The sequence below is a fragment of the Peromyscus californicus genome, unplaced genomic scaffold (genome assembly GCF_007827085.1).
Source record: "Peromyscus californicus insignis strain IS unplaced genomic scaffold, ASM782708v3 Scaffold_13__1_contigs__length_99412109, whole genome shotgun sequence".
Classification (NCBI taxonomy): domain Eukaryota; kingdom Metazoa; phylum Chordata; class Mammalia; order Rodentia; family Cricetidae; genus Peromyscus; species Peromyscus californicus.
The window spans coordinates 89,247,213-89,274,199 of record NW_026294424.1 but is presented as its reverse complement, the minus strand read 5'-3'; the positions used below and the strand labels follow the sequence as shown (position 1 = coordinate 89,274,199).

General features: G+C 40.3%; 1 protein-coding gene across 3 annotated transcripts in view; it reads left to right on the top strand.

Annotated features, from left to right (window-relative positions):
- Window positions 1–25,522, top strand: part of Prkg2 (protein kinase cGMP-dependent 2) — a 103,103-nt gene extending 77,581 nt beyond the window's left edge. For all 3 annotated transcript variants that reach the window (XM_052735438.1, XM_052735437.1, XM_052735439.1), the window contains 5 exons: window positions 6,709–6,872; window positions 10,826–10,948; window positions 12,170–12,232; window positions 21,319–21,385; window positions 23,274–25,522. In XM_052735438.1, coding sequence (XP_052591398.1) covers window positions 6,709–6,872; window positions 10,826–10,948; window positions 12,170–12,232; window positions 21,319–21,385; window positions 23,274–23,369 — 513 coding nt within the window. In that variant the 3' untranslated portion in view covers window positions 23,370–25,522. The remainder of the gene's footprint in view (window positions 1–6,708; window positions 6,873–10,825; window positions 10,949–12,169; window positions 12,233–21,318; window positions 21,386–23,273) is intronic.
- The last annotated feature ends 1,465 nt before the right edge of the window (window positions 25,523–26,987 follow it).

Below are 26,987 nucleotides of genomic sequence, written 5' to 3'. Positions count from 1 at the left end.
GAATACTAAGATGCTGATAAAGTAACTCTGTCAATAGCTTAGATGAAATGGGCAAATTCTCTGAAAGGCATATTCTTTCAAGGAAGAAATAAAATGTAGATAAGTTCATGATTGATAAAGGATCAAAGGTGATCTGCCTGACAAAGATAGTCTTAAAATTCAACCAACCAACTAACAAACAAACAAAGGCTAGAACCTGGTACTGGAGTAACTGCATCTACAACCCACCCCAAGTAACCCACACAGAGAACTTGTACCCTGCACAAAACTAGGTCAAAATCAATCACAGACATAAATATTAAATACTAACTCATAAGACTCCTAGAAAATAATGTAGGGGACACATGGATGACCTTGAGAATGGTGATGACTTTTAAGGTACATATGGGAGAAATAATTGATAAACCAGGATTCACTGAAATTAAAAGGAATTGATCTGTTAAAGACAAGCCAAAGTCCAGAGAAAAACATTTTTAAGAGACATATTTGATAAGAGACCATTGTAAAAAATGTATAAAATATTTAAAGCAAAATAATAAACAACTTGATTAAAGTTAGGCTAATGACACCTATGGATGGCTTACCATAGAAAATTTCAGATGGGAAGGAGACATATGAGAAACACAAAATCATAGATTGTTGGGGGGTTAGACAATAAAACAGCACTCCGCCACCACATGTATGTTAAAGTGGTTAATGTCTGGAACATGGACAACAAGTGCTCAAGAATTTGGGGTGTTGGGAATCTCATTCAGTACTGGGATAATGCAAATGGCATGGCTGTTTTGGAAGACAGTGTGTTAGTTTCTTAGCAAAGTAAGCATACATTGACCATTTGCGCAATTATATTCTTTGTACTTACTGTAAAGAGCTGGAAACTATGATCACTTAAAGACCTGGACATAAATGTTTATAGCTTTACCATAATTGCTGAATCTTGGGAGCAACCAAGATGTCATTCAGTGGGTTTATGGGTTTATCACAAAGCTGAACTATGGATAAACTGTGGTCAAGGCAAGTAATGGAAAATTATCCAACGCTAAAAATAAGTGAGTTCTCAAATCATGCAAGGGCATGCTGGAAACTTTAAATGCTGTTGGTAAACAAAATAAAGCCATTCTAGAAATGCTACATGCTGTATTATTTAAACTGCAAAACGTTTTGTTAAAGGAAAAACTCCTGGAGACAGTGAAAACATTAATTGTTAAGATGCAGGATGCGGAAGAGGCATCAGCAGAGCTAGTTTTCGGACAGTAAAATTACTCTGTATTACATACAACTATAGAAACATGGAATTGTATATTTTCCAAGCCTATTATACATCAGTTGAGCCCTAATGTAAAGGAGGGACATTTGGGGATGAGAATGGGTCAATATGGGCTCATCAGTTGCAAAAAATGTCCTGCTTTGATATAGATGGTAACAGTGAGCGAGGCTGAGCATGAAAGGAACAGGAAGTAGATGAGGAAACTTTACTGAGAAACTTGAAAAGTTTTATACAATGATGTTAAAAGATCTAAATTAATAGAGGATGTGGCTCATTTCCCTGTCCAGGCGGAGGTAGACAACTTAGTCTTCTTTCTGGGTCATTGTGACCAAGTGACATAGCTGTAGCTCATGAAATAACAGCAAAGCTGTTCATCCACTTCCAAATCTGGCTTATCAGTATTTTGTGAAGTGGGTCTCTGTACTCTTTCTGGATTGTTGTCAACAAACACAGACAATTAGAGCCGGCAGAGCCATCACATTTGAAGCCTGTGCCCTGATTCACTATTTCAAAATCCACTTATATCCCAGGGAAATCCATCATGTAAGTAAGAATTAATTAATGGACAGTTAAAACTTTAATATCTTCCTGGATCTATTTTTGTAGTATCTTGTGTTACATATCCCAGCTCAGACAGACACGTCATGTTTGGAAACAGGAAGACTCCTCATCCTCAAGGAAGCAGTACCCTGTCAGTTGATCTACCGTCCCGATAGGCTTCTAATGACATTTCCACCGGAGCTGTTCCTGATGCTTGCCAAGCTGATGCTAGGAATTTATGTTAGAATACCCATGCACTCAGAATAGCCAAGGCATTTATGAGGCTGAATAAGGAAACCCAGGTAGAAAAAAAAAATTGTCTCCTCAGTGATGTGAGCTGATTATAGCTCAACTACTCGCCAGCAGAGGAAGGGTGGGTTAGAACTGTAGTGGTTTTATCCGCACAGAGAGTAAAAGCATGTTAATTCAATGGTGTCACAATACAGCAGCAAGCATAAGTAGACTTCATTGTTCGGTAAATTCACCATCATGGGTTTGAGTAAAAAATACCGTGTTGCCCCAAATCAGTATAAAATTGATCTAAAGATTAAAAACTAGAGGCTGTGTCATATTTGCGAGAGTGAGTATGTGGTAAGGTTAGAAATGAATGGAAACATTGATTGATAAATGTGTGCATTAGAGTGTGGGTGGTCACTTGGCCACATGCAAGAACACATAGGATGGAACGTCCATCTCAGTTCTCTTCTAGTGACTGAGCTGGTGGGGCACCGGGGCCTTCTGCTTCTCATGCATTCGTGTCAGACTTTTTATGTATCAAGAATTTCCTAATGTAAAATATGAAAATAATCACTAGCCTCAACCATTTTCTGCAGATGCAGCATTACTAGCTAACTTACTAGGTGAGAGTTGAACTTGTCCACCATCATTATGCCTACCACATGAGTCTGCTTCTGCTTTAAATATCTTCTACCTCAATTTATGTGTTGCAAGAGATTTATCTTTGAATGCTGGATGGGGTCTTACAGAATGCAAGTATGCATGGTGGCTTTTCTGACCACAGTATATCTTATTTAAACTGACCTTAACAGTTAACCACCCTTTTCCCCCTATAACAAGCACAAATTGAACACGCACCATGTTCCAAACACAGTTGACTACAAAATAGATATGTGAGAATGCTTCTCAATGAGCTAGGTTTAGTGATCCAGAAATTGCTACCCAAAGGCATGTGACCATAAGGTATAAATGGTGGTAAAGAACCTGGACGGAGAGAGAAATAGGTTTTGTGACTTAGGGAAGGCTTCAAGGAGACAGCGCTGTGAGATGAACCCACAAGGATTTTCCTAGTTTGCCTTTGTAGATAATATTCTTCCCTTTATCTTGTCCAGCTCAGTACTCTTGAGTTTTCGGTGAATCCCTCTGCCTCATCTAGAAGGGACTGTTTCATAAGAGACTCTTCTGCCTCTCCCTCTGTCTCTCCCGCTGCCACTCCAAGAAAAGCTCCATTACTGTCCACTAGGGAAGGATGTTCATCAATGGTGTAAGTTGGCAGAAAGACAGAGAATCCATTTCCCATCTTCCCAAAGCCACCATGCATACTTGCATTCTGTGAGATCCCATCTAGCCTGAAGTAAAGAAGGTGTCCTAAAAATGCCACATAAATACTTTTTGGGAGTGTTATGTCTCCATGAGTCACCTGCCTTAATTAGACTGGTCACTTTGTGCCCATTTCTTATGTGAATGAACCACTATCTGAGAAATTTGCTACCCCAGAGAGACACTTCTGAGGGGGAAAAAAAAATATCATTGCTGCTGGACACAGCTTTAAGAAGCCATGTGGTGATTTTTCTGTTTCTGAATGATGCAATCATGGCTCCAGATTTGGAAGTACCTCAAATCCTTCTAGTTTATTTCAGCCATTAGAAATATGTTTGAAAGCTCTCAGCTCAATGTAAGCCATTCTAGTAGCGGAAATTTAATGCAGACCATTAAAAATCTGTGAATACCTTTTCTAGAGATCCCCAAAGCCTAGTTTTTCAACCAGAATTTGGAAATAAAGGGAGAGGGTGTCAGCTTTCTTCTCCCTATGATCCCTTGAGGACATGAATCATCATACTCTTTCTTCCAAAGGGCTTTTGGTGGTTTACAAACCCATGTCAGATCTACATGTCTTTTCTGCCTCCCTTGCCTCCATGTACCATGGCCCAGTCACATTGACCTTGGCAGACCTTGAACTGACCACCAGTGTTGGCTTCTTAGGCCTTTGTGCTGTCTCTTCCTCCTGGAAAGACCCTCTTCCTCAGAATAGTTACAGAACTCTCTCTTATTTCATTCAGATTTCTGTTCAAATCTGCTCAAATGCTACCTTATTGAAGTATGTTCTTCTGGTCACTTTATTTCAAGTGCAATTCATCTTGGTCTCTGCACCTAAATCTTCTGTGTGTTTCTCCACAGCATGTCTCATCATGTGACATCATATCATTATCATGGTACATTTCCAGGCTCACTATTTTTCTCTTCTTTTTGATAGAAGCTCCTTGAGAACTAGAGCGTTGTATATGTCCTGGTACTGGCTATAGGATGATGATCACTGAGTGTCACTGAATAAAATTAAGAGAAGCTTACCTTTCTACCATCTAGAGGAGAAGGAGAAAGCCTCCCTGGTGTAGCCATGGTGCTGAGATGGGGTGGGGGAGCTTGCCTCTGGTAGAAAATGCACAGAACTTGACATAGAAGTATTTTAGCGAGAATTTTGGGTTGCTCTGAATGCCAACTTATCCTGGCTAAATGTATTACATCAAAGTTGGCTTGACTCAAGTAGAGAAAGAAAGTGATACAATTTTGTAAATCTTGGAATGTTAATATAATTATTACCACCTCATTGAGCCAATATGCAAATATTGCAAGAGCATATCAGCAATTCAAATTAAAATATATTATTCTAAAAATTAAAATAGCTCTCCTAAATAACCAATGAACTTCTAGTAATTCTTAAAAGGGAAATTAAATGGAATTAAAAAACAGTCTAGAAGCTGTTATAAACCAACAAAATGCAATGTTTTTGTATATGCATTTATACAACTGCAGCTATAAGTGCTGTGTTTTCACCTCTTAAGTTCCAGTCTTTAAAAAACTAGCTAGGGCTTTCATTATTGTTTCTTTCTCTGAGGAATATGTAGATGTTCTCATCTCAGCTGGTTACAGAGTTTAATTTTATAATATTCCCAGACATCTCTCAGATTTAATCTTTGTGAGTCATGCTGTGTAGTTGAAGGCAAACAGGAAAAACTCACTTTGAATTAAGTTGTTTGAATTCTCTTTTTTCAATAAAGAAATCTTTGCTACTATGTGATAAGTATGAAAAAGTCTCAGAAAGGGTGTGGGTAGTTTCTAAGAGATTTCTTTAAGGAAAAACAAACACTTTAAACATGAACATTTGAACAAACACAGGAGTTAAATGTTTTAGTTTCTGGCCCCCACTTTTTGAAGTAAGGGCTGATTCTGATGTTAACTCTCTCCACTTTTTTTTTTGTTTGTTTTTTGGTTTTTTGAGACAGGGTTTCTCTGTGTAGTTTTGGTGCCTGTCCTAGATCTCGCTCTGTAGACCAGGCTGGCTTCGAACTCACAGAGATCCGCCTGCCTCTCTCTGCCTCCCGAGTCCTAAGATTAAAGGCATGCACCACCTCCATCTGGCCTCTCTTCACTTTTAAGCATAGATTACTGCCATGTTATTGAAATTATCCACATACGATCCAGCCATTAAAATGGGCATGGTGAGCCCAGAAACAATTTTTATGCCTGTTACCTGAGGGAAGTAGAAAAAGTGAAGATGAAGTCAGTGTGCATTAGAGGTGAATGGGTACATGCTCACCTCCGTCCTGTGCAAGGACGTCAACTGTTGTCCTGCAGGACTGGGTTTCAGTTAGACACACTGCACCATTCAGTGAGAGGCTGAGGAAGCTCTGGCCTCCTTTCTTGTCCGTTCTGCAGAGCTCGTTGGGTAAAAGTTTGGAGAAGTGAGAGATACATTCCAAAAGGCAGAGGAAGGGAGCACTGACTCCCTATCAAGGAAGAGTTCCTAACCCCTAGTCAGGGACAACCTCAGGTGTCGCCTCCCGATGGCACTCACGCCCTCCCAGCCCTATCTCACTAATCTTCTGGATGTTAACTCTTTTTTCTTTTCACTCTGAGGTTGTACTTTTTTCCCTGTTGTGTATCATAGAATGCTGTGTTAACTGTGCATGCATAATTTTCCCAGCACTCAGCTTCTCATGGTGAACTCAATATGATGAGCTTAGAACAAAATCTAAGTTGGAGTGGGTGCTGACCCTACATTTTCAGAATAAGTCAATTAATGCTGGTACTATCTACCACCCACCTTGCTAGTGGGGACCAGAAGTGTTTGGAGCTCAGAGAAAATTCAGGAAAGATGTTGCTCACTTTGCTTTGGGCTGCTGAAATAGACAAAAGGTACACATTGTGAAGTTTATCTTTGGGACTAGGCAGAGGTTTTAGCCTCCCTTCTTAATAATAGAGTCTTTCCCAAACTCTCAACTTTGCTATTATTTTAATCCCTGGTGGAGTTTTAAAGGCACATGTTTCTATCATTCCCTGCTTCTCTATTTAAGCCATTAGATAAGCCAGCAAATTAAAATATACTTTAGACTTGTTTGCTGGGATCATAAGAATGAATTTGAATTGTCTTCAAGGGTAATGAGGTATATGTGATGAAACCATCTCTGAACAACTTGATGGACATATAACTTAGAGAGAAATATCTGAGATGGTGTGTGTGTGTGTGTGTGTGTGTGTGTGTGTGTGTGTGTGTGTGTTGAAGGAAAGTTTGGGTTATATGAAAACTCATAGAATTAACAGAAAACTTAAAAGTAGCATGCATATATTTTATAACATCTTAAGTTTTATTTGATATCCTGTCCCAGGTTGACTTTGGATTCGCCAAGAAGATCGGTTCTGGGCAGAAAACATGGACATTCTGTGGGACTCCAGAGTACGTGGCCCCTGAGGTCATTCTCAACAAAGGACATGACTTCAGTGTGGACTTCTGGTCCCTGGGAATTCTAGTGTATGAGCTCCTAACGGGCAAGTAAGTGTGAATCTGCAGTTAGTGCAGTCTTGTCCAGCCTTGTCTTCAGAGCAGCCCAAAATAATTCACTAATGATAAAAATATAAAATTTAACAACCTGGAAATATTTTTTTTATAGATTTCACATTCTCCTCTGTACATTGCTTCAAATACAGGGCTTGGATAAGAAGTGTAAAATATAGATAAAAGATTCAGTTAAAGCAAAGAAGTATAGAACTGTTATAGTTTACCTAAAATGGCAAGTTTCATTGTTACAGATAACATATTCAGTATGTGAAAGTTTTATAATCCAGAACAATGAAAGCTTTGGATTTAATGGAATTTCTTTCTTTTTAAATAAATGATGAAAACTGTTTTCCTAGTTCAGTAAAATTTACTGATCAATCACACTAAATTTAGCCAGATCCTTCCATCTCCCCAGATGTCATTAACCAGAAATGCTCAGAGAAAACCACAATGCTGAATTTAAATTTTAAATACCCTGCCAACTCTTTTCCAAGGTGCTAATGAACGGAGTCAAGACGCAGCATGGGATTCAGCAGTTAAGAGTGGATTGTCATTCCCAAAGAGATGAAAAGATGAGATGAATGAATCCGCTGTGGTTTTAAATATTCAACACAGTACAGTGTGTGTGTTCACCCACAAATGCATACAGGCACACACATGTGCAAAGAAAACACAGCATACTCCACATTTGTAAACTACTTCACTGTTGGCAAAGCGTATATACATACAATCTAGCTTAGTTTTCACACACTTATATTGACTAGATGAGGTAGGAGTTTTTATTATTATTTTATGATTCACATTTTTTTTTGGATTATTTTATGGTTTAAATCATACAGGTTAGACAACTAGGCCACAAAGCTTTCTGCCTGAGATCAGTAATTTGATCCCAGACCTTCTGGCCCTCCCTGTGAGGTACTTTCCATGACACATGTGTGCTTTATGACCCTTTATAGCCAATTGTGCTCAATGTTAGTTTCAGAGAGATTTGCACTTGGAATTTTCTAAGTAATACTGAAATGGGTCCCTTAGTGGGGGATGTAAATATCAACATACACGTGACAAAACATATTTCATAGAATCTTCTCGAACTTTCTTCTTTTTGCCACAGTAAGGACTTAAACAGGGTTTTATACACTCTAACAAAGTACTCTACCACTAAGCTATGATCTTCTTAAATGTCTTAAATACTTCAATTTTAGCATTTAACTCAGTGTTAAATTACCCACGCCATGGTTCACATCTTTGGCCACATACACTGGGGAAATGCAAATCTGTATTTTATTTGAGTCAGTATTCATTATCTATAACAATGTTCAAGTATTTATCATTTAAGATGTGGAAGGAAAAACGGAAAATTTCCTGGTAATCAGTGAGAAAGACAAGTTTGTTGAGGTGTGGCTAACCCTGGGTTCTTTCCAACATTTTTTTTCCTTGTCTTAGAAATTTCTAGGGGAGAGGTAGTGACATAGTGGTTCTTGGAGCTACTGGAAAGTTCATCCGTCAGTCCTTGTCAGCTGGAGAATGTGTCATGTAGAATAGCAAAATAAAATGGGGAAGTAAAGGAGGGAGAGAAAGTACAACAGCCTGGAACTGCTCAGGTGGCCTTGAACTGTCATAAAGGCATTAGAGAGATATTTTGCCAAACGTTTTCAGGGTAGGGCAGAAGAAGTGCCTTTTTAACTGTGTAACCTAGTGTTTAAGGATATAAGGGAAAATGGAAAGAAAAAAAAAAGAACCAAAGAAAGAAAGAAACACAGTTGTAAATATGCACGTGTGTGTGTGTGTGTGTGTGTGTGTGTGTGTGTGTGTGTGTGTGTGTGTGTACTGAAGATGTCATACTGATGGCTTTGTTTCCTACTTCATTTTCTTCACACATGAGGCATTGGGTAGTGAAAAGTTGACACATTGCCTTTGCTTCAAGGCTTTATTTTCCTTTTACATTTTATTTTGTACCTAGAGTGAAAATACTGTCAGTTTCCAACGGGCACAAGCATGGTTGAGGTACAGCAGAGCAGTTAGATCATCTTAATTTTCAAAATTTAAATGGCATATTCGACCAGACAAGAAAGTGTTTTAGAAATCAAAGTGATATGTGAATTAAAATGTTACCCAACTTTGGTGGCTACATCTCAACCAGGTTTTACCCAGCATTCCTTGAAATACTCTCCTTGGTGGTTCCAGGGCCTCTTTCCCCTTCCTTAACCTACATAGATAGCTCCTGCACTGTCTCCATTCCAGATTCTTCTTGTTTTCCTGATAGATTAACATTAGACCAGTCAGTCCTTGGCCTCTTTTCCATCTAACACTCATAGGGTAATATCCTCGAGTCCTATGGCCATAAACCTTATGAGATGACCCAAGGCATAATTCCTTAGTGTCCTTCCTCAGTGCTAGGCTCATAAATCCAACTGCCTGCCCAGCAGTTCCATATGGTTCTGGAACACAATCCTGGTTATCTTCCCTGTAACTGGCTGCACTGCTGCTGAGTCACTTGGCTTTCCATTGCTGTGGTGAAATACCAGAGATCATTTAGGAGGAAGGAGAGATTTCTTCTAGTTCCTAGTTTCATTCTATGGCTCACTGACCCTGTGCTCCATTATAACAGGAACATGTGGAAAAGGAGTTCTGTTCACTGTGTGGTGGCCAGAACACATAGAGGAGGAGATGAGTACCCCAATATCCCAGTCAAGGTCATCTCCCCAGTGGCCTAACTTTTTTTCAGTATGCCTCAGTCTCAAAGTCATCACTTCCCTATTGTGAGACGAAAAGGGATCAGGGCAATAGCCCAGGTCCAAATGACAGCACTCTCCTCTATCCTAGTTTGTTGCTCTTAATGACAATAATTTCATTCTGTGGGTACTCTGACCCAACATCGTTCTTGAATCCCTTTTCTCTCTTTAACACTATATCCACTACATTAGCAAATCCTAAGAGCTTTATCTTCAGCCTTAGTTCAGGGTCTATAACAAAATACTGTAAGCTGGCTGGGTTTATTTTTTTTTATTTGTTTAAAGATCATTTATTTCTTGCAATTTGGGAGGCTGGAAGCCTCAGCAAAGAGTTTAGTTCTAGTGAAGACTCTCTTCTAGTTGCAGACCTCTGACTTCTTATGGGATGGAAAAAGATGGACAGACAGTATTCCGACTCAGAAGGTCACTAAACCTATTCATTGATGACCCCATCCTCAACCTAATTAGCTTCATTAGCTCCCTGGTACCATCCCTTCCACATATAAATTTGACAAAGGGACATAAGTAGTACATTTCATGGTGTAGATAGAGCCATGTCTATTTCACCACTTTCAACACTACTTCCCACAGCCAGCCTGCCAGGCTCCCCACCCCATACCTTACTTTATTTCTTGTATTAAAAACAGATGAGTGGAGACACTGTAAGTTATACTGCTGACTCAGAATGCATCCCCAGTTCCTTACTGTAGCCCACTAAATACGTATGCTGCTGCTGTAATTTCTCACACCCCTCACAGCTTGCTCACCTCACCACCTCCGCTGCCCACGGCTGCCTACCCCCGACACATTCCTTCGCACTTCCTGTCTCAGAATTCAGTGCCCACAAACAAGTGTGTAGCTCATCCACTCCCTCGGTTCAGTCAGACTTCTCTCTTGTCAGCTCAAAGAAGAGGCTTTTCCTACTCACCGTTTTAAAAAAAGAAAAGAAGAAAGTCACACTCACCCACCCTCTCTGTCTCCTCGGCTTTCCTTTTAGTGATTATCACCACTTGACATGTTACCTGTGGGGATTATTTAAGTGATATGAAATTGGTAGAAGGTTTTACCAAACTATATCCAAATCTGTTGTAAGGTAACTAACAGGGGAGGAGAGGGTTAGAGAGACAGGAAGGAGGAGGAAGAGATGTAGGAAAAGAGAAGCAAAGTTCTCTCAGACACTCGTTGAAATGTGTCCTGTTTTTGCATCTTCTCCAGCCCACCCTTTTCTGGAATAGACCAAATGATGACCTACAATTTGATTCTCAAAGGAATTGAAAAAATGGATTTCCCCAGAAAGATAACACGGAGACCTGAGGATTTGATTCGGAGGCTTTGCAGGTGAGAACGGCCAGCAACAGTGCCTCATGTTAGGGCAAGCGTGAAGGGTTTCACCTGCTGTGCGATGTGGGAACACTTGACAGTTAGGTTTCTGTGTTCGCTACTTCAACTTTTGATGTTGCTGTTAGAACTTAAGAAAGTTTTTAAATTAAAAAAATATTTTTGAAAATTTTGTGTATGTTGACTGAGTGTGTATCTGTGCGCAAGTGCATACCTGGTGCCCTTGGAGGCTGGAAGATGTCATCAGATCTGGAACTGGAGTTACAGACTGTTGTGAGCTGTCATGTGGGTGCTGGGGATCCAACACAGGTCCTCTGGAAGAGCAACACGTTTCCTTAACCCCTGAGCCATCTCTCCAGCTTCTTAATATTCCTTTTCTTTTCTCTCTCTTTTAAAACCAGCTTTCAAGAAAAGATTTATTTATCTTTATTTTATGTGTCTGGGTATTTTACTTGCAAGCATGTCTGTGCACCATGTGCATGCCTGGTGGCCACAGAGGTCAGAAAAAAGCATTTTGTCTCCTGGGGCTAGAGTTGAGGATTGTGAGCTATCATGTGTTGGCTAGGACTTGAACTTGAGTCCCCTGGAAGAACAGTCAGTGAGTGTTCTTACTCACCGAGTTATCTCTCCAAGCCCAATAGTCTTTAAAAAAAATGTTTCTCTAGTCTTCTTTTAAATTATTGCAGCCTTCTACTTACTACGGAAACCATCATTTTTCAGAAAAATATTGGAAACTTCCAGAGTTTTTTGTTTTGTTTTGCTTAAACTGCAATGTGCTGTGGTGCCCCCCTGCTCTACCTTTGAAGAAATTTTTGAAGGATTTAAAGTTAGTAAATCATAAAACCTAGGTTGGGCATTACCAGTAGGAATACCTCCACATTTCTAAGATTGCAGCTTAGATGTAAATGAAACTCTAAAGTATTTCCCAGTTTTCTTAGCTGAGTTAGAAAGATAGTATTTTATTCAGCATCTATTCACAGCTCACATAAAGAACTGATAGATGTATGGACACTCAGCTGTGGCTCCTCTGTGGGAGGGCCATGACTTCCTTCTCTCCCTGTGCTCAAGTGGCTGACCCACACAGTGGGAGCTGATGAAAGTTATTGAGTGAATGGATTTAAAAACAAATGTTACTCTCTTATCAAAACCACTTATTATATTATTATTATTATTATTATTATTATTATTATTATTATAAACTTCTTTCATAAATTATTTCAGGCAAAATCCAACAGAAAGGCTGGGGAATCTGAAGAACGGGATCAACGACATTAAGAAACACAGGTACTGATTTTCTTTGTGGCCAAGATAAACATAGAAATATACAGAATAACCAAGTGTCTTAGTTAGGGTTTCTATTGCTGTGATAAATACCGTGGCCCAAAGTAACTTGGGGAGGAGAGGGTTTATTTCATCTGACAGCTTGTAGACCATCATCCAGGGAAGTCAAAGCAAGAACTGATGCAGAGGCCATGGAGGAGTGCTGCTTACTGGCTTGCCCACAGGCTGATCTGGGGGAAGCATTTTCTCAGTTGAGGTTCCCTCTTCCCAAACGATCTTATCTGATATCAAACTGACATATAAGTCACCAGCACCTGAGGTGATCATGACAGGTTATTGTAGCCGTAAGTTTTCTCAGGGTCCACCTAGTCGTGTGGTCCTGCAGCCACTTATAAAATAATCACTCAGAGGCTTAACATTATTTACAAACTGTATGGCCTATGCGAGCTTCTTCCTAGCCAGCTCTTTCATCTTAAATTAACCCATTTCTATTAATCTGTGTTTTGCCACATGGCGGTGGCGTTACTGGTCTGCTGGCATCTTGCTTCTCCTCCAGCTGTGGCTGGTGTCTCCCCTCTTCTCCCTTCTTTGTGTATCTGCTTGGATTTCCCGTCTGCCTCTAAGCTGCCCTGCCAAAGGCCAATGCAACTTTATTTATCAACCAATCAAAGCAACACATATTCACAGCATACAGAAAGACATCCCACAGCAGGTTCTCTCAGGAGACCCCCATGCTCACTTTACTGGCTTTCAACTTTTGGGTGTTTCGGTTTTCAGTTTTTTTTCTTTGTAGTTTGCTAGTAGTACTTGCCCAAATCAGTCTCAAAATGATTTCTTTAATGATAGAAATTTATGTCAAGAATGAGAAGTTATTTTAGAAAGCTATAAAATCACATCTTTCAGTCATAGAAACAGTATATATCCAATGTTATTTTTATTAATATTAACCTAGCTTCTGTAAAGGGATTAAATAATATTTTTGGCATTGAATTTGTAAATAAAATGGGATATAATTCTCGCAGAGGTGCAGAAGAGAATAATACAGCTTAACCCACTGTTAAACAACACTGACCAATGAGTTTTTTACTTTATGGTGCTGTGAAAGAAATGTATTTAGTAGGAACTACGGCAGGATCTTGCTCTGGCCTCACCTGTCTTCAATCCTTACAACTCCCTTAAAAGAATTCACAAGAGACACATGTAATATAAAAGATAGGGGGAATTTTATTACAGAATAAAGTGGGGCTCCAAGGAATAAGAGTGTGCAGTGGCCAAAGGGACTATGGCAGAGCAGAGCACTCTTGTGTCACGATGAGAATAGACAAGGCGAGCAGGACCATTGCCTAGGCCTTTATATTTAGTTAGGTTTTATAATTATTCCATAAGACTGTGGACAGACAGCTTTCCTGAGGGGCATGTTCCTGTCCAGACTGACAAGCTTACTTGGGTTCTCTCTTACAGGTGGGGCAATGGTTTGTCAAGGCTCTTGCTAGACTGCAGTCTTACAAGGCTTGGGGCTTGCGGGTCCTGTTGTAGATAGTATTGATGGCTTTCTGGGTGGTTCAGGAGGTCACATCTCCAGGGCCAGAGAAATGACTCAGGTCATCTAAAAATAATTGAAGTCCTGCAGCTCTAATCCTTGGCGTTCCATGCTGTGCTCTGTGAGGGAGGGGCCCAGGGCCAGTGTCTTTAAAGCCTGCTAATGTCTAAATAGCTCACCACAGAAACCATGTCCTGACTTTGTAAAATCTTTTCTGCAGCAAGTGATGAGTAAAGTACTCTCTTAAGATGTTAGCCTGCAGCTGTGACCCACAGTGCCCAAGACAGGGAGAGTAGTTGACTGTGTTCCTTATGGTGCTCTTTATTTTAAGTTGTTAAATCTTTTTTATTTAATATATTTTCAAATTACATTAGTTTTTGTCAGTATGTGACTTATCATAAGTCACCTGTATACCATTTCAGTTTTAAATAATATTACATATTCATTTAAAATATAATGTCCTTTGAATGTTTCTCTAAGCTCTGAAACATCAATTTTCTTTTCCTTTGAAGTACATTGATTTGCACAGAACTACAATAATGAGTCATTCTCAGGGGTGATTTATCATTCCCCTTTAATGGCTTTTAGACCCCTGATAACTTCCTTGACATCCCCTCTAACTTGATTAAATATTCAAATGTGGCACTTTGAACCTTTAAGATTTATGCTTTTTACAGAGTCCTTGGCAAGTCCTGGAATTTTCAGGATGTTTTCATTTTTGCTTACAATTTGTAGGCAGAAAATTTCACCTGTAGCTATACTTTAATGGTCCCACATATGAGTGTGAGAATTCCATTATTGCAAGCCTTTGAATATGCTGATGTGTTCACTTTCAAAAATAAAAACACCTCTAATGTTTTATTCCTCTCAGATGGAGGGGTGGTGTTCCTGTGTGTGTGTGTGTGTGTGTGTGTGTGTGTGTGTGTGTGTGTGTGTGTGTGTGTGTGTGCTGGAAATAGGGATAAAATCGGGATAAGTTCTATGCATGCTAAACACACACATGCATGACCAAGCCACACCCCCCACCCTCCAGTGGTGGGAACATTAGCAGTATGAACCCAGGAGGCGGTGGCATGTGGAGGCTCTCTGTTCTCTCTAACAGCAGCTGCTGCGAAATGAGTGAATACATAAATAAATCCTCAACTGCCAGCCCTGCTGTATGAATTCGTGATCCCCCTGGCAATCAAGCCATGTGTTCACCATTGTGAAGCCAAGCTCCCCCGTAGGGTGAACTAGTGAGAAAAGGAGGGAGGGAGAGAAACAGGAGAGAGGGAGACAGAAGACAGGCTCATCTGGAACTTTACAGACACTAAAGCGCTTGTAATCCTTTATTCTTTGTCATCCTCTGGATTGCCTTCAACTGCGAAACTCACTCTTGGTCTTAAAATCCAATTTACCTTCTCCCTTGCACCTCATACTGTTACCACAGTTTCTTTTCTCATTATAAAATGACATTTAAACACACCATTCATAGTGACAAGCGTCTCACCAATTAAAGTGATTCTTATTGTATTGTCCTCCTCTTCCTCATTAAGGAGTTGCCATGCTTTGTTTTGGGGTGGTTGGAAAACAGGATCTAATTGCTGAGAAGCTCTGGCTTTAGATTTTTTTTTCTTATTTACCTGAGGCTCCTTCAAATGTAGCAGTTAGATTGTGGCAGGGTACACATGCAAATGGATGCTGCTACTTGACTTTTCTTCCCCACGAGGGCTGATTTGTTCCTTCTCTGTAACAGGCAGAATTGCTGCCACGTACAGCTTCAGAGTCAGAATGCAGGGGGACACCTGACAAGAGACAACAGATTGCATGGTGCTCTCTGAACTAAAAAACAGAATTTCATTCTGTTCTTTTCTTCTGGCTCTCTTCCTAAGCTATCAAGCTAGGGGATAACTTTAGGGTGTCGGTGGGGAAGTCTCTGTGTGTCTCTCTAGATAAAGGGGTCTTTAAACTTCATGCAAATCTCCCAAGTCTACACTTTCCTTACTACCCTGTGTATTCTTAAAATTCAACAACAGAAACGTTCTTTTAGGGCCTGGAGGGAGATGGTTCAGTGGTTAAGAATGAATACTGTTCTTGCAGAGGATGTGAGTTCAGTTCCCAGCATCTATGTCAGCAGCTCAGAACTTCCTCCAAGTCCTGCCCCAGGGGATCTGACATCTTTTTCTTGCCTTCTCACTGGGCATCTGCACTGAAGTGTGTGTACACACATGCAGTGGGGGAGCACACAGACACAATTTTATTGTTAAAGAATAATAAATTAAATCTTTTTAATTTCATTTAAATAACATTTTCTTCATTTATTTTACATACTGACCACTGTCCCCCCCACACACTGCTTCCTGCCCCTCCCAATTCCATCTACCCTCTTCCCCATCCACTCTTCCATCTTCATTCAGAAAGGGGCAGGCCTTCCATGGCCTTGAACAAAGCATGGCACATCAAGTTGAGGCAGGACTGAGCTCCTCCCCTTGTGTCAAGGCTGGCAGGGTAATCCAGCATGGGGACCAGGTTCCTAAAAGCCAACTAAGTGCCAGGGACAGGTCCTGATCTCACTGCTAGGAGCCTTACAAACATACTAAGCTACAAATACTGTCACATGCATGCAAAGGGCCTAGGTCGGTCCCATGGAGGCTCCCTAACTGTTGGTCCAGAGTCCATGAGCTCCCAGGGGCTCAGGTCAGCTGTCTCTGTGGGTTGCCCCATCATGACTCCCCCGGCTCTTATAATCCCTTCTCTATTTCTTCAGCAAGACTCCTAGAGCTCAGCCCAGTGCTTGACTGTGGATCTCTGCATCTGCTTCCATCAGTTACTGAATGAAGGCTCTATGACAATTAGGGTAGTCACCAATCTGATTACAGTAGATGGCTAGTTCAGGCACCCTCTCCACTATTGCTAGGAATCTTAGCTAGGGTCATCCTTGTGGATTCCTGGGGTTTTTCCTGACACCAGGTTTCTCCCTAATCCCCAAATGCCCCCTACATCAAGATGTCTCTTTCATACTCCTCTGTCCAAAATTAATTTTTAAAAGAAAACTTTTCATCCTAGCTTTGTATTTTAAAAAAATATACCTAAGCTTAGCAGCTATTCTTTGAATTTGCCCAATTTGTGCATTCTTTATTAAATCATCCTTGCCCCCTTGTTTATTAGCTAGCCTAGAAATGAGGCATCAGTCTTCTCTCTCAACACCTATTTGAAAGGAAGGCTAGTGAACCTGGGTGCATATAATTATCCATTTCCTGACAGGAAGAAATATCAAATGCTTTACCTATTCATTACTTTTGAGAATAGCATCTACAGATCTCCTGAAAACAAGCAGTTTCTCTGCTGTTGATGTCAGCGATTCTTTGCAGAATGGTATTCACATATGAGCATGTTCTGGCACTTGCTTTGCATAACATGCAGCCAATCTCAAAGGGCGCTCTTGCTAAGGAAATGTCATCATTAGTCAAATTGACTCAAGTACACTAAGAAATGCAAGGCGATTTTCTCCAGTAGAACTACAGTGATGGTTAGCATTAATATTTCCGGGGTTCTTTTGATAAAGAGCATTGTAAGAAGTGTTAAGAGTTGGTTCCTGTATTTGGTGGCAAAAGAAGGTCCTGCAGAAATGTGTACCCAGAAATGTCAGAAGAGGGTGCCCCACACAGTGCCTAGACTGACAGGTGTGTCCTGGGGCAAAACCTTATGGCGTCACACAGGGACAGAGGCTAGGCAGGCATCAGCTAACATTGTTGCTTTTTAACGAGAATTGTAGGAGCTTCTATCAAAATGGCATCTAAAGTGGAACTCACTAGTTCCCCATCCATTGCTAAAGTTAGGTGTAGATTGGTAAATCCAGTCAATGACTAAATGAAAACTCTGAAGCGAGGCGAGGCTGTGAAATGAGGGAAGACTTAACTTCTGGCGTGGCTACAGGAGGACTGTGATAGACTCCTAAAGGTCCCCTTCCTTTAGCCGCCACCACTGCACCGCCCTGCCCCTGTGGTCATTCTCTACATGACCACAGTTACCTTTTGAGAACCAGATTGAGTTGTTTCCTCAACATTTTGTAATGTGTTTCTGTCACTCCAAAACTTACTGTGCCCTAAACTCTAACAAAACACCCGAATAGGATCAGGCATTTCACTGTTTGACGCCTTTTATCCTTTTTGTTTTTAAGATTTACTTTTTATTTTTAATCATGTTTTTATTAATTCTCTGAGAACATCATACAATGGATTTTGATCCTATTCACCACTTCCCACTCTCAAATCCACCTCTGTACTGTGAACTCTACCTACCCAGCTTTGAGTCGTCTTCTTCTTCTTCTTCTTCTTCTTCTTCTTCTTCTTCTTCTTCTTCTTCTTCTTCTTCTTCTTCTTCTTCTTCTTCTTCTTCTTCTTCTTTTTTTTTAAACCCCTCAACGCCAAATTGTGCTTCCAAACTACTCTTGGTAGGAGCAGCCCTCGAGTGTGGCTGACCCAAGGGGTTCACACTATTGAGGAAAGATGGCTGCCTCCCAGTAGCTATCGTTTGCTAATAGCTCCCCAGTTAATGGTGAGATTTCTTGCCTCTCTCCCTCCTCCATGCTGGAATTTGTCTGGTTTGAGCACGCACAGGTCTTCTGCATGCTGTCACAGTCGCTGTGGGTTCCATATGTACAGATGCCCTGATGTACTGTTTCATTGAAGTTATTCACCACCTCTGGTCCTTACAATCTTCCTGACCCCTAGATATCCTTCCCCCCCTATTTTATTTGCATTTTGTATCTCAGTTGATTCCTTCCTTTTCCATCTGGGAGGTTCTTGCCACAGAATTTTCCATGGCTTCTCCTTTCTCTTCATTCTTTAAATAGTACCCCAGTTCAAAGCAGCCCTTCCAAACGCTCCCCCATTTCAATACCATCTACAACTATTCTCTTTCATCTTCCTAACACTTGTTAGTGTCTAAGTTTAGATTAAGCATTTATATTATTGACTGTTTTTTCCTATCACCTTACAAAAATAAGAAGACTTTTTTTTTTTCCATACCTGGGTCCAAGTTGTCTTTCCCTAAGTATTTGTTGCCTGGCTAAATTGACCTCAATGTCCCGATTAAAAATGATAAATAGATAGAGGATGGTATTGTTCCATGTTCTTTGTAAGATCTAAGAGATGGAGCAGACTGTCTTCAGAAGTGAGGCCTCCAGATGTCTGGCATTACACATATGCAGAAGACCAGAGTCCCCTGTTTAGATTAATGATATGGACACATGAATGAAAGAAATTCTGACTGCCAGTGGACTCAATATTCCCACAGGTCACTGTAGAGCACTCTCTTGTTGGAACTTTTTAGACACTAGAGGAGAAGTTCTGTGTAAGTCTGCTCTACAGAGTTGTTCAGTCATCCAACAACATTTCCTTAAGCCCATTTCTGTGTCAATCCCTGTGACAAGTGCTGCAGACATAAAAAGAGAGGAAACCGATGAAACTCTCCACCCTCGAGTGGAGAATAAACAAGATCCTTGCATCCTAGTGTTTATTAGGTAATAGTACATGTGTCAGCTTATACGGGAAATGAACAAGGCAGGAAGGATCTTAAGTATGAAGGAAGAGGGGAGAAGGTGAAAGGGGGTTTAGACGAGCTGGTCAGTTAAGGACTGGCAGAGATAATCCTTGAGAAAAGACTTGAAAATGCTGCAGGAGTGAATCATGTGGCAATCCAGAGGACAAACAACCCAGCATTTGGTGCAAAGGCCTTAAAGGAGAAGTATCCCTCGACATTTGAAGTCATGGCGAAGAGAGAAACAAAGTGAAGGAGAAAGAGGAGAGGAGGGGTGTGTGACGTGGTGGAAGGTACTGGGAGAGTGACTTTTGTAAGGCTGGGGAGCTTCTTCACCGAGACAGTGAGGACCGCCTCTCCCAGGGAGTAGAATGGACAATACCGAACAACTTTTAACAAAGGCATGATGTGGCCTGGTGCATTTAAATAATCACTCTTGTAAAGGAGACGGTGAACAGCAGTGGTTGATGGGGTTTTTTTTGTTGTTGTTGTTTTTTTTTTTAGTCAAAATTTGGGGCTCATTGGTATAAAATGTTTTTTAAATCCATGAAGCAGAATGGAATTACCTAGGGAAAGAAAGGAGGTTCAAGGAGTGGTCTGTGGAGGGCATGCACCTCCTTAGAAAATGGCAGTAGTAGAGGAGGAAAAGCACTCCGAGGGCCAGAAGAGTCTCCAGGCAACAGTGCGCACCGGAAGCCAAGAGAATAAAGAGTCGCAGGAAGTGAGGCTCTGATGCCACTAATAGACCAAATATGATGAAAACAGAAACATTTAATAATTCAACAGAGCGGAGGGAATTGAAACAGACTGCAGTGTAGGCAGGAGAAAATGGGTGTATGGAATGATGAAAAACGCTTTTCAAGGACTTTTTCCTCCAAAGCAAAGGAGAGAAGTGGACTGAGCTGGAGAGGAATTTGGGTCAAAGGACGTGTTCTGTTGTTAAAGGAAGTCTTTGGGGTATAGCTCAGCGGTAGAGCATTTGACAGCAACATTAAGGTGTTTCTCTACAATGATCTAGCAGGGTCAACAGTGACAGTGCATGATAGTGCAGGGACAGGAGAATTGCAGCAATAAACCAGGCAGACAGATGGGGTCAAGTGTGTGGTAGAGAAACTGGCATTAGCAAGAAGGTAGGAAGATTGTTTAGGGTCCAGGAAAGAAGGACATACAGGGGTGGGGGGCAGAAGGGCTGGAGAGAGACTATAAGTGCTTTTTCTTTCTTATGGGTCTCCCCCCACTTCATATCTCTCAGTGAATTAAGAATCAAGCGTAGGGTCTAAAGCAGCAGTTCTCAACCTATGGGTTGTGACCCCCTTGGGGTCAAACGACCCTTACACATGGGGCCGCATATCAGATATCCTGCGTATCAGATATTTATAGTATGATTCATAACAGTAGTAAAATTACAGTTATGAAGTAACAACGAAATAATTTATGGTTGGGGTCACCACAACATGAGGAACTGTAGTAAAGGGTCCCAACATTAGGAAGGTTGAGAACCAGTGAATGGTCATGTGGTTTAAGAGTACTTTGTTGCTCTTGCAGAGGACCTGGATTCAGTTCCCAGCACCTACATGGTGGCTCACAACTATCTATAATTCCAGTTCAAGGAAATTTGACACCCTCTTCTGACCTCTAGATATGTACATACATGCATGCAGGCAAAAAACTTATACGCATAAAATAAATAAACCTAAAAATAAAAATAATGGAAAGAAATGAGGGTACCATACAGACGGGAATAAAGTTCTGAAAGTCTGAAGAGGTGATACACTATAAATTGTGAATCTAAGTGTGGCAGGGAAACACCGAGGATGGTTGCTGGGCTGTGTGAGTGCCCACTAGGGTTTAACATGCAATGGGTCAAAACAACTTCTTCCCCGTTAACATCCAGCTGCTTGCAGCAGCACTTTTGGAGGTAGGGAGTGACAAAATGGATTGATAGATATACTCTGACGTGCTACTCATTTATTACGTAATGCTGTTCCTTTGTCATGTGAGTAATATCCTTCGTATTTTCTCCTTTTAGGTGGTTAAATGCTTTCAACTGGGAGGGCCTGAAAGCGCGGAACCTTCCATCCCCTTTACGAAGAGAGGTATGGCGTTTGCTGTGACACTCCCTTGATTAGTTTCTAGGAACTAGTTTTTAAAAACAGATTTGAGAGAGGGAGACAGATAGAGAGGAAAGGGAGAGGGTGAAGGAGAGAGAGAGAGAGAGATAGCATGTACACAAGAGACTTTAGGTGCTTTTTTGAAATACATCTTATTAGGTGAGTCTCCTATTAATTATGACATAGGGACTTAAATTGTATTTCCGGGGCTGGAGAACAGGCTGGTCAAGTGCTTAGCACCTGGCATGAAGACACTATGATTGGTTAAAAGCTGTGCATTGCAGTGTGTGCATGTAATACTAAGGCTGGGGAGACAGAGGCAGGAGAATCCTTGGAACTCACCAGGGAGCTATTCTTACCAAACTGATGAGCTCCAGGTTCAGGGAGAGACGCTGTCTCAAAACATAAGGTAAAAAGTAATGAACAATGGCACCTGGCATCAGCCTCTGGCACGCACAGGCATGTACACACATGTGCAATGTGTAGTACCCCCACAAATGCATAAAAAGCACACATATGCTCCATGAACACACACAAGTAAAAGTAATAGTATTGCCTATTTGATAATCACTAAGGTCACCTCCTAGGAATTAGTTATATGCCAGTGTCCCCTAAATCCCAAAGTCATCAGAGTTGCTCAGGTACACAGATAAAATACAGTTTATTCTTAATTGCAGTAAGAGTTGTAAAATATTTGTCATCTGACAACACATGCTACTAAAAATGAAAATATAACTATATCTAAAAGAAATGCTTACATTATTACACAAATAGGAAAAAATAAACTAAAATATGGGGCATATAAAGGAATGATCAAGAACGATGATCAAACATAAAACTTTTCCATTTAAGGAAAATTTTTATAGATAGAACAGAATGGAAAAGGAAGAATAAGGAGTGTTGTAATATTGGTGTGTGTATGTTTTAAATGACCAACAGATGTCAAATGTCCTTCTATGGTATTTAAATTATAGTAAGTATAGTCCAAAAATTTTATTTATGTGACTATGTCAGACTAGAAATTTCATTCTCTACTACTGTTTAACTTTTGTGAAAACTGAGCTATCGATGTATGGGTGTGCAATGGAAGACACAGCTTCCACAATTCTTTCAGACATCACTCATACACATTTGGTAGAACATTGACCTCTTAGTTCTTGACACACTTCTCTCAAGTCATGTGATGTTCCACTTTTTCTTAACCTATGCTGTCCAGTATAACAACCAAGATGCATAGTTGTGACAGTCCCCGGAGCTGCCCCCAAACTCCCAACACATCATAATAAGTCACAATGGAATCATTAGTGGGTTTTCATCTGAGCATTTAATTAGGTGCTGTGTAATTTAAGTAAAGAGTTTGAAACCACTTGGTTACAAAATAATTTAATACCAGAGTCATTTTATTTTCTTAGTGATATTTCAGTGTCACTAAGATTTTGGATTGTCCATTTGCTTGCTATGTATACTTTATAAGGATGAATTAACTGTTCAAATTCAATATTGGTAAGAAACTTAAATGTGAGAGGAACTCTGATAAATATTGATTTTTAAAAATAATTTGTTTTGAAAATATTTCTTAACTTGATAAAAGAAGGTAGGTAGTACTTACTTCACCTTTTCTTTAGAAAATACTTCCTCATGTTCTGTAGCTCCTAACGAATGTAACCAACAACAAAATCATTTGCTTTGAATGGGATGGTCTCCTGAGCCTAAGACTGTGACATAAGACAGATAATTGGCAGTCTTTTCTTATATGTAATATGAAAGGGGCTCCAGTGTGATGTTAGCACTCAAGTAGAGCAAGCTTGACCTGGGTGGACTGGTACGCTTGGACACCTTTGTCCTGACCTTTGCTCTATCCTTTCTCCATTAGCTCAATGGCCCCATAGATCACAGCTACTTTGACAAATATCCTCCTGAAAGGGGGGTGCCTCCGGATGAAATGTCAGGCTGGGACAAAGACTTCTGACAGAAGGAAACTGATGATGTGCCACAGAAAAGGACTGTGAGAATCAATGACACAGTGCTGATGAATCCTCTCTTCAGAGCATTGGAAGATCTCTCGGAAGATCATTGGGGAGAAGAAAATCCTGGCTAGTCGGGGCAGGAGAGTGGATAGATGTGGTTCTGGACGAGAACGTCTCCTTTAGATGCTGTGAATTATCCCTGTATTCCATTCTGTACTTGTCTCAGACAGTCCCCTCCCCTTTACATGATCAGATCTATTTTTGTTGGCATAACATAGTTTTCTCTGAAATCTGATACTCCCTTCAACTCACACTCTCCTGCCTAGAATCTTAAGAAAAAAATTAGTATTTTCTTCTTGAGCACCAAAGTCATCGAGATAGAAGGAAGAAGATGAATATGGACCACTTTAGAAAAAGCTCTAACAGACACCACGGATATATTGTGACATCCCCAAATGGTGGTTTCCAGACATCTTGGGTAGTCAATAGAAGATCATGAATTTCCTCTTCTTATAACCTAAAAATAGTCTAAATTGTTTTTCTGATGCCATCTAGGAAAAGAAAACATTTGAATATTAGTGATACCAGGTATGAAAGGAAGTAAGTTAATCAAATCAGATAATTACATCATTTTTAGTAACTTAGAAAAAATTAGACAAAATCTTTCTTTTTTCCTTTGGACAGTTGTAATACTCAGAGATTTTTCAAAAACTTCATTAAAAATCATTTAGAAAGTAAAACATGACTAAATATTGGGCCTTTGTGAAGGTTTTACCTTTTGTTAAAAAATACTTCCACTATCAAAGTAGAAAAGATAGTGGAATAAAAGACTAAGGACATTTCCTTCCCACAAAGACAGAGCACCATGACCCCCAATAGGGAAAGGTGCTGACTCTCTCAATCTCTGAGGTCTGTTGCTCAACCCTATCATCAGCTCTTAATGTACACGGAGAATAGAATGAGCACTTTTAATTTTTATTGAGAAGCCCATTGGCAGGTGTTGATACTTATAATCACTGTAGAGTTAACGGCTTTGTTTAAAGGCATTTGAATCATGTATATAATTATAACACAAGCTACTGGGGATGTGATAGGATTTTAGAAGTAAAAGGAACACTCAGAACCTAGTCTCTTTCTGTTTCCTCTTCGCAGTCTTCCAGATAATGAATAGGGGAGTTTCAAAGCATTGAACACCCTGAGAATTTTACCAGTGAGTGTTTATAGATGTTGACCCCAATCACTTCCTTGCTTCCTTTCAAAACGATGGCAAATTTCTCTCCATCTTTTTAATCCTGGCAGGGTAGAAACAACATCCTGTGTCATTCCTAATTCCTGTATCTTTCAAGCTTCTGATTGTATTTTCATATGATAATATTCTATGTGAAAAGCAAACTTCACCAACTCCACACATGTATTTTCATTCTTTAGAGAAAGTCAATCTATTTCCTGAAGATTTAAGCCAGATAAGTGAGGCCCAGAAAAAGAAAGTGCATCCTTAATAAATTATATTTACATATTTAGAGTCCTTTTGCTGAACCAAAGAGTTTTGTTTCTTGGGGTAGATTTTTAAAGATTATGTATTGTATATAGAGAAGCCATTTTTACTAGGATTAATATAACATGCTTTAAGAATTTCTAAAGCCTAAAAATATTTTATTTGCATTTGGTTTGTATGTACTATATGTTTTTCCATGTATATATTTTATAATTACCAACATATACAGGTAGAAAATGGATATATTGGATGGACATTAGGACTGTACTGTTATAACAATGATAGTCTCAAAAGTGTTCCATTATTGTAATTGGAAAGAATAATACTATGTGTATAGAGTTAAAACCCAACTTAGAGGTTAATTTTTCCTGTGAGTGATCATATCATATGTAATTCCCATATATGATTTTATTGTGTTTCCTTTATAAAGATGAAGATATGTAAGACTGAATTATCATTTAATCTCAGCTGATTTATAGCTCAGTGACCTTGAAAACATGATTTGCCTTTGGGTACCTGGCTTCTCACTTGTAGAACAAAGCTGAGGTACAGACGGATCCTTACCTGGTATCTGCGAAATGACCCTTGCTGCATAGATGGGAGCTACTGTTACTATCTCTATTGAAATTAAAGCGGCCTTATTAACCATTTAGTTCTGAATCATGTGTGTCAGCGGTGTCTGTATGCAGAATTGTTGAGTTAAATCAAGTCTCTGCAGTAAGGATGGTTGATCAAACTTCAGTGTATAAGAAGTGTACATCTTCGCCGGGCGGTGGTGGCGCACGCCTATAATCCCAGCACTCGGGAGGCAGAGCCAGGCGGATCTCTGTGAGTTCGAGGCCAGCCTGGGCTACCAAGTGAGTTCCAGGAAAGGCGCAAAGCTACACAGAGAAACCCTGTCTCGAAAAACCAAAAAAAAAAAAAAAAAAAAAAAAAAATTCATTCTTCAAATATTTCACTTGAAGAGCTTGGATTCTACAATTATACGGAGCACCAACTGTTGACTGTTCCCAAAGCCCCATATTGACCTTGAATACATATTTCATTCCCAATTTAGTTGTAATGTTTTTGCCTGGACTGGTGCCCGCTATTGTACACGTCTAACAAATTATCCCTAAACTTAGAACACTCACCAAGAATCATCATTTTGTCACTCTCAGATCCTGAGGTCCAGGAATTTAGACAGGTGGCCAAGGTGATCTGTCTGCACCACAACACCAATGCTGGGAACTAGAATGACCAGGGGCCTTTTTCACTCACACGTTTGGTGCCTGAGCTGGAACTTCTCAGTGGCTGAAACTGTGCTGGTTAGCCTATGCTTGTTGTCTCAGCAGTTTGGAATATTTACTGTGGCATCCCCAAACTAGCCAGCTACATCGACAGCAGCACTGGAATCTACGAGAGAGGGTTCTAGCCAACAAGGCAGAAGCAGCACTGGTCTGTATGCCTTACTCCTGGGAGCGATCTAACATCACTTCTGCTATATTCTATTCGTGGAGATGTAATCCCACCCAGACATGAAGGAAGGGTACATAAATGTGACTTCTTAATGAGGAAAGTTTCAAAACATAGGTAGCAAGTCTCAAAACTGCCACAATCTGCTTTCTGACTGCATATTGCATTACTCCTATATGCAAAACAAATTCATTCCCTCCTGGGAGCCTCTGTAAAAATATCATCAGCCTCAGGCCCAGCATCCAGGATGTTGTCACCTAAATCCTACTCAGGTGTGGATGGGGCCCCTGGGTGCAGTCCTTGAGTGTATTCTTTCAGGTCTGAAAGCCTCTGGAACAAGTAAAGAAGTCATCTTCTCTTGACACTCACAGCACTGAAGGGTGAAATGATCAAAGGGTAACTGCAAGTGATAATTGCTTTAGGAGATGGGGGACAGTGTAGGCACAGGCAGACACCAAGAGGTGTATCCAACTGTAGCCAGTGGGCTGCATTCGTCTCAGGAGAGCTGTGATTCTGGCCCAACACATTTGTACAGGGCAGTGTAGTCACCCAGTGTCAAAAGGTTGGACACTCCTGAATACAGTTATCCTGAAATCTGGGCTCGGCTTGTGGTATCATTCTCTGGTCTGGCATTGATAGGACTGCATGGGAATTGTTCTTCAGTTATTTG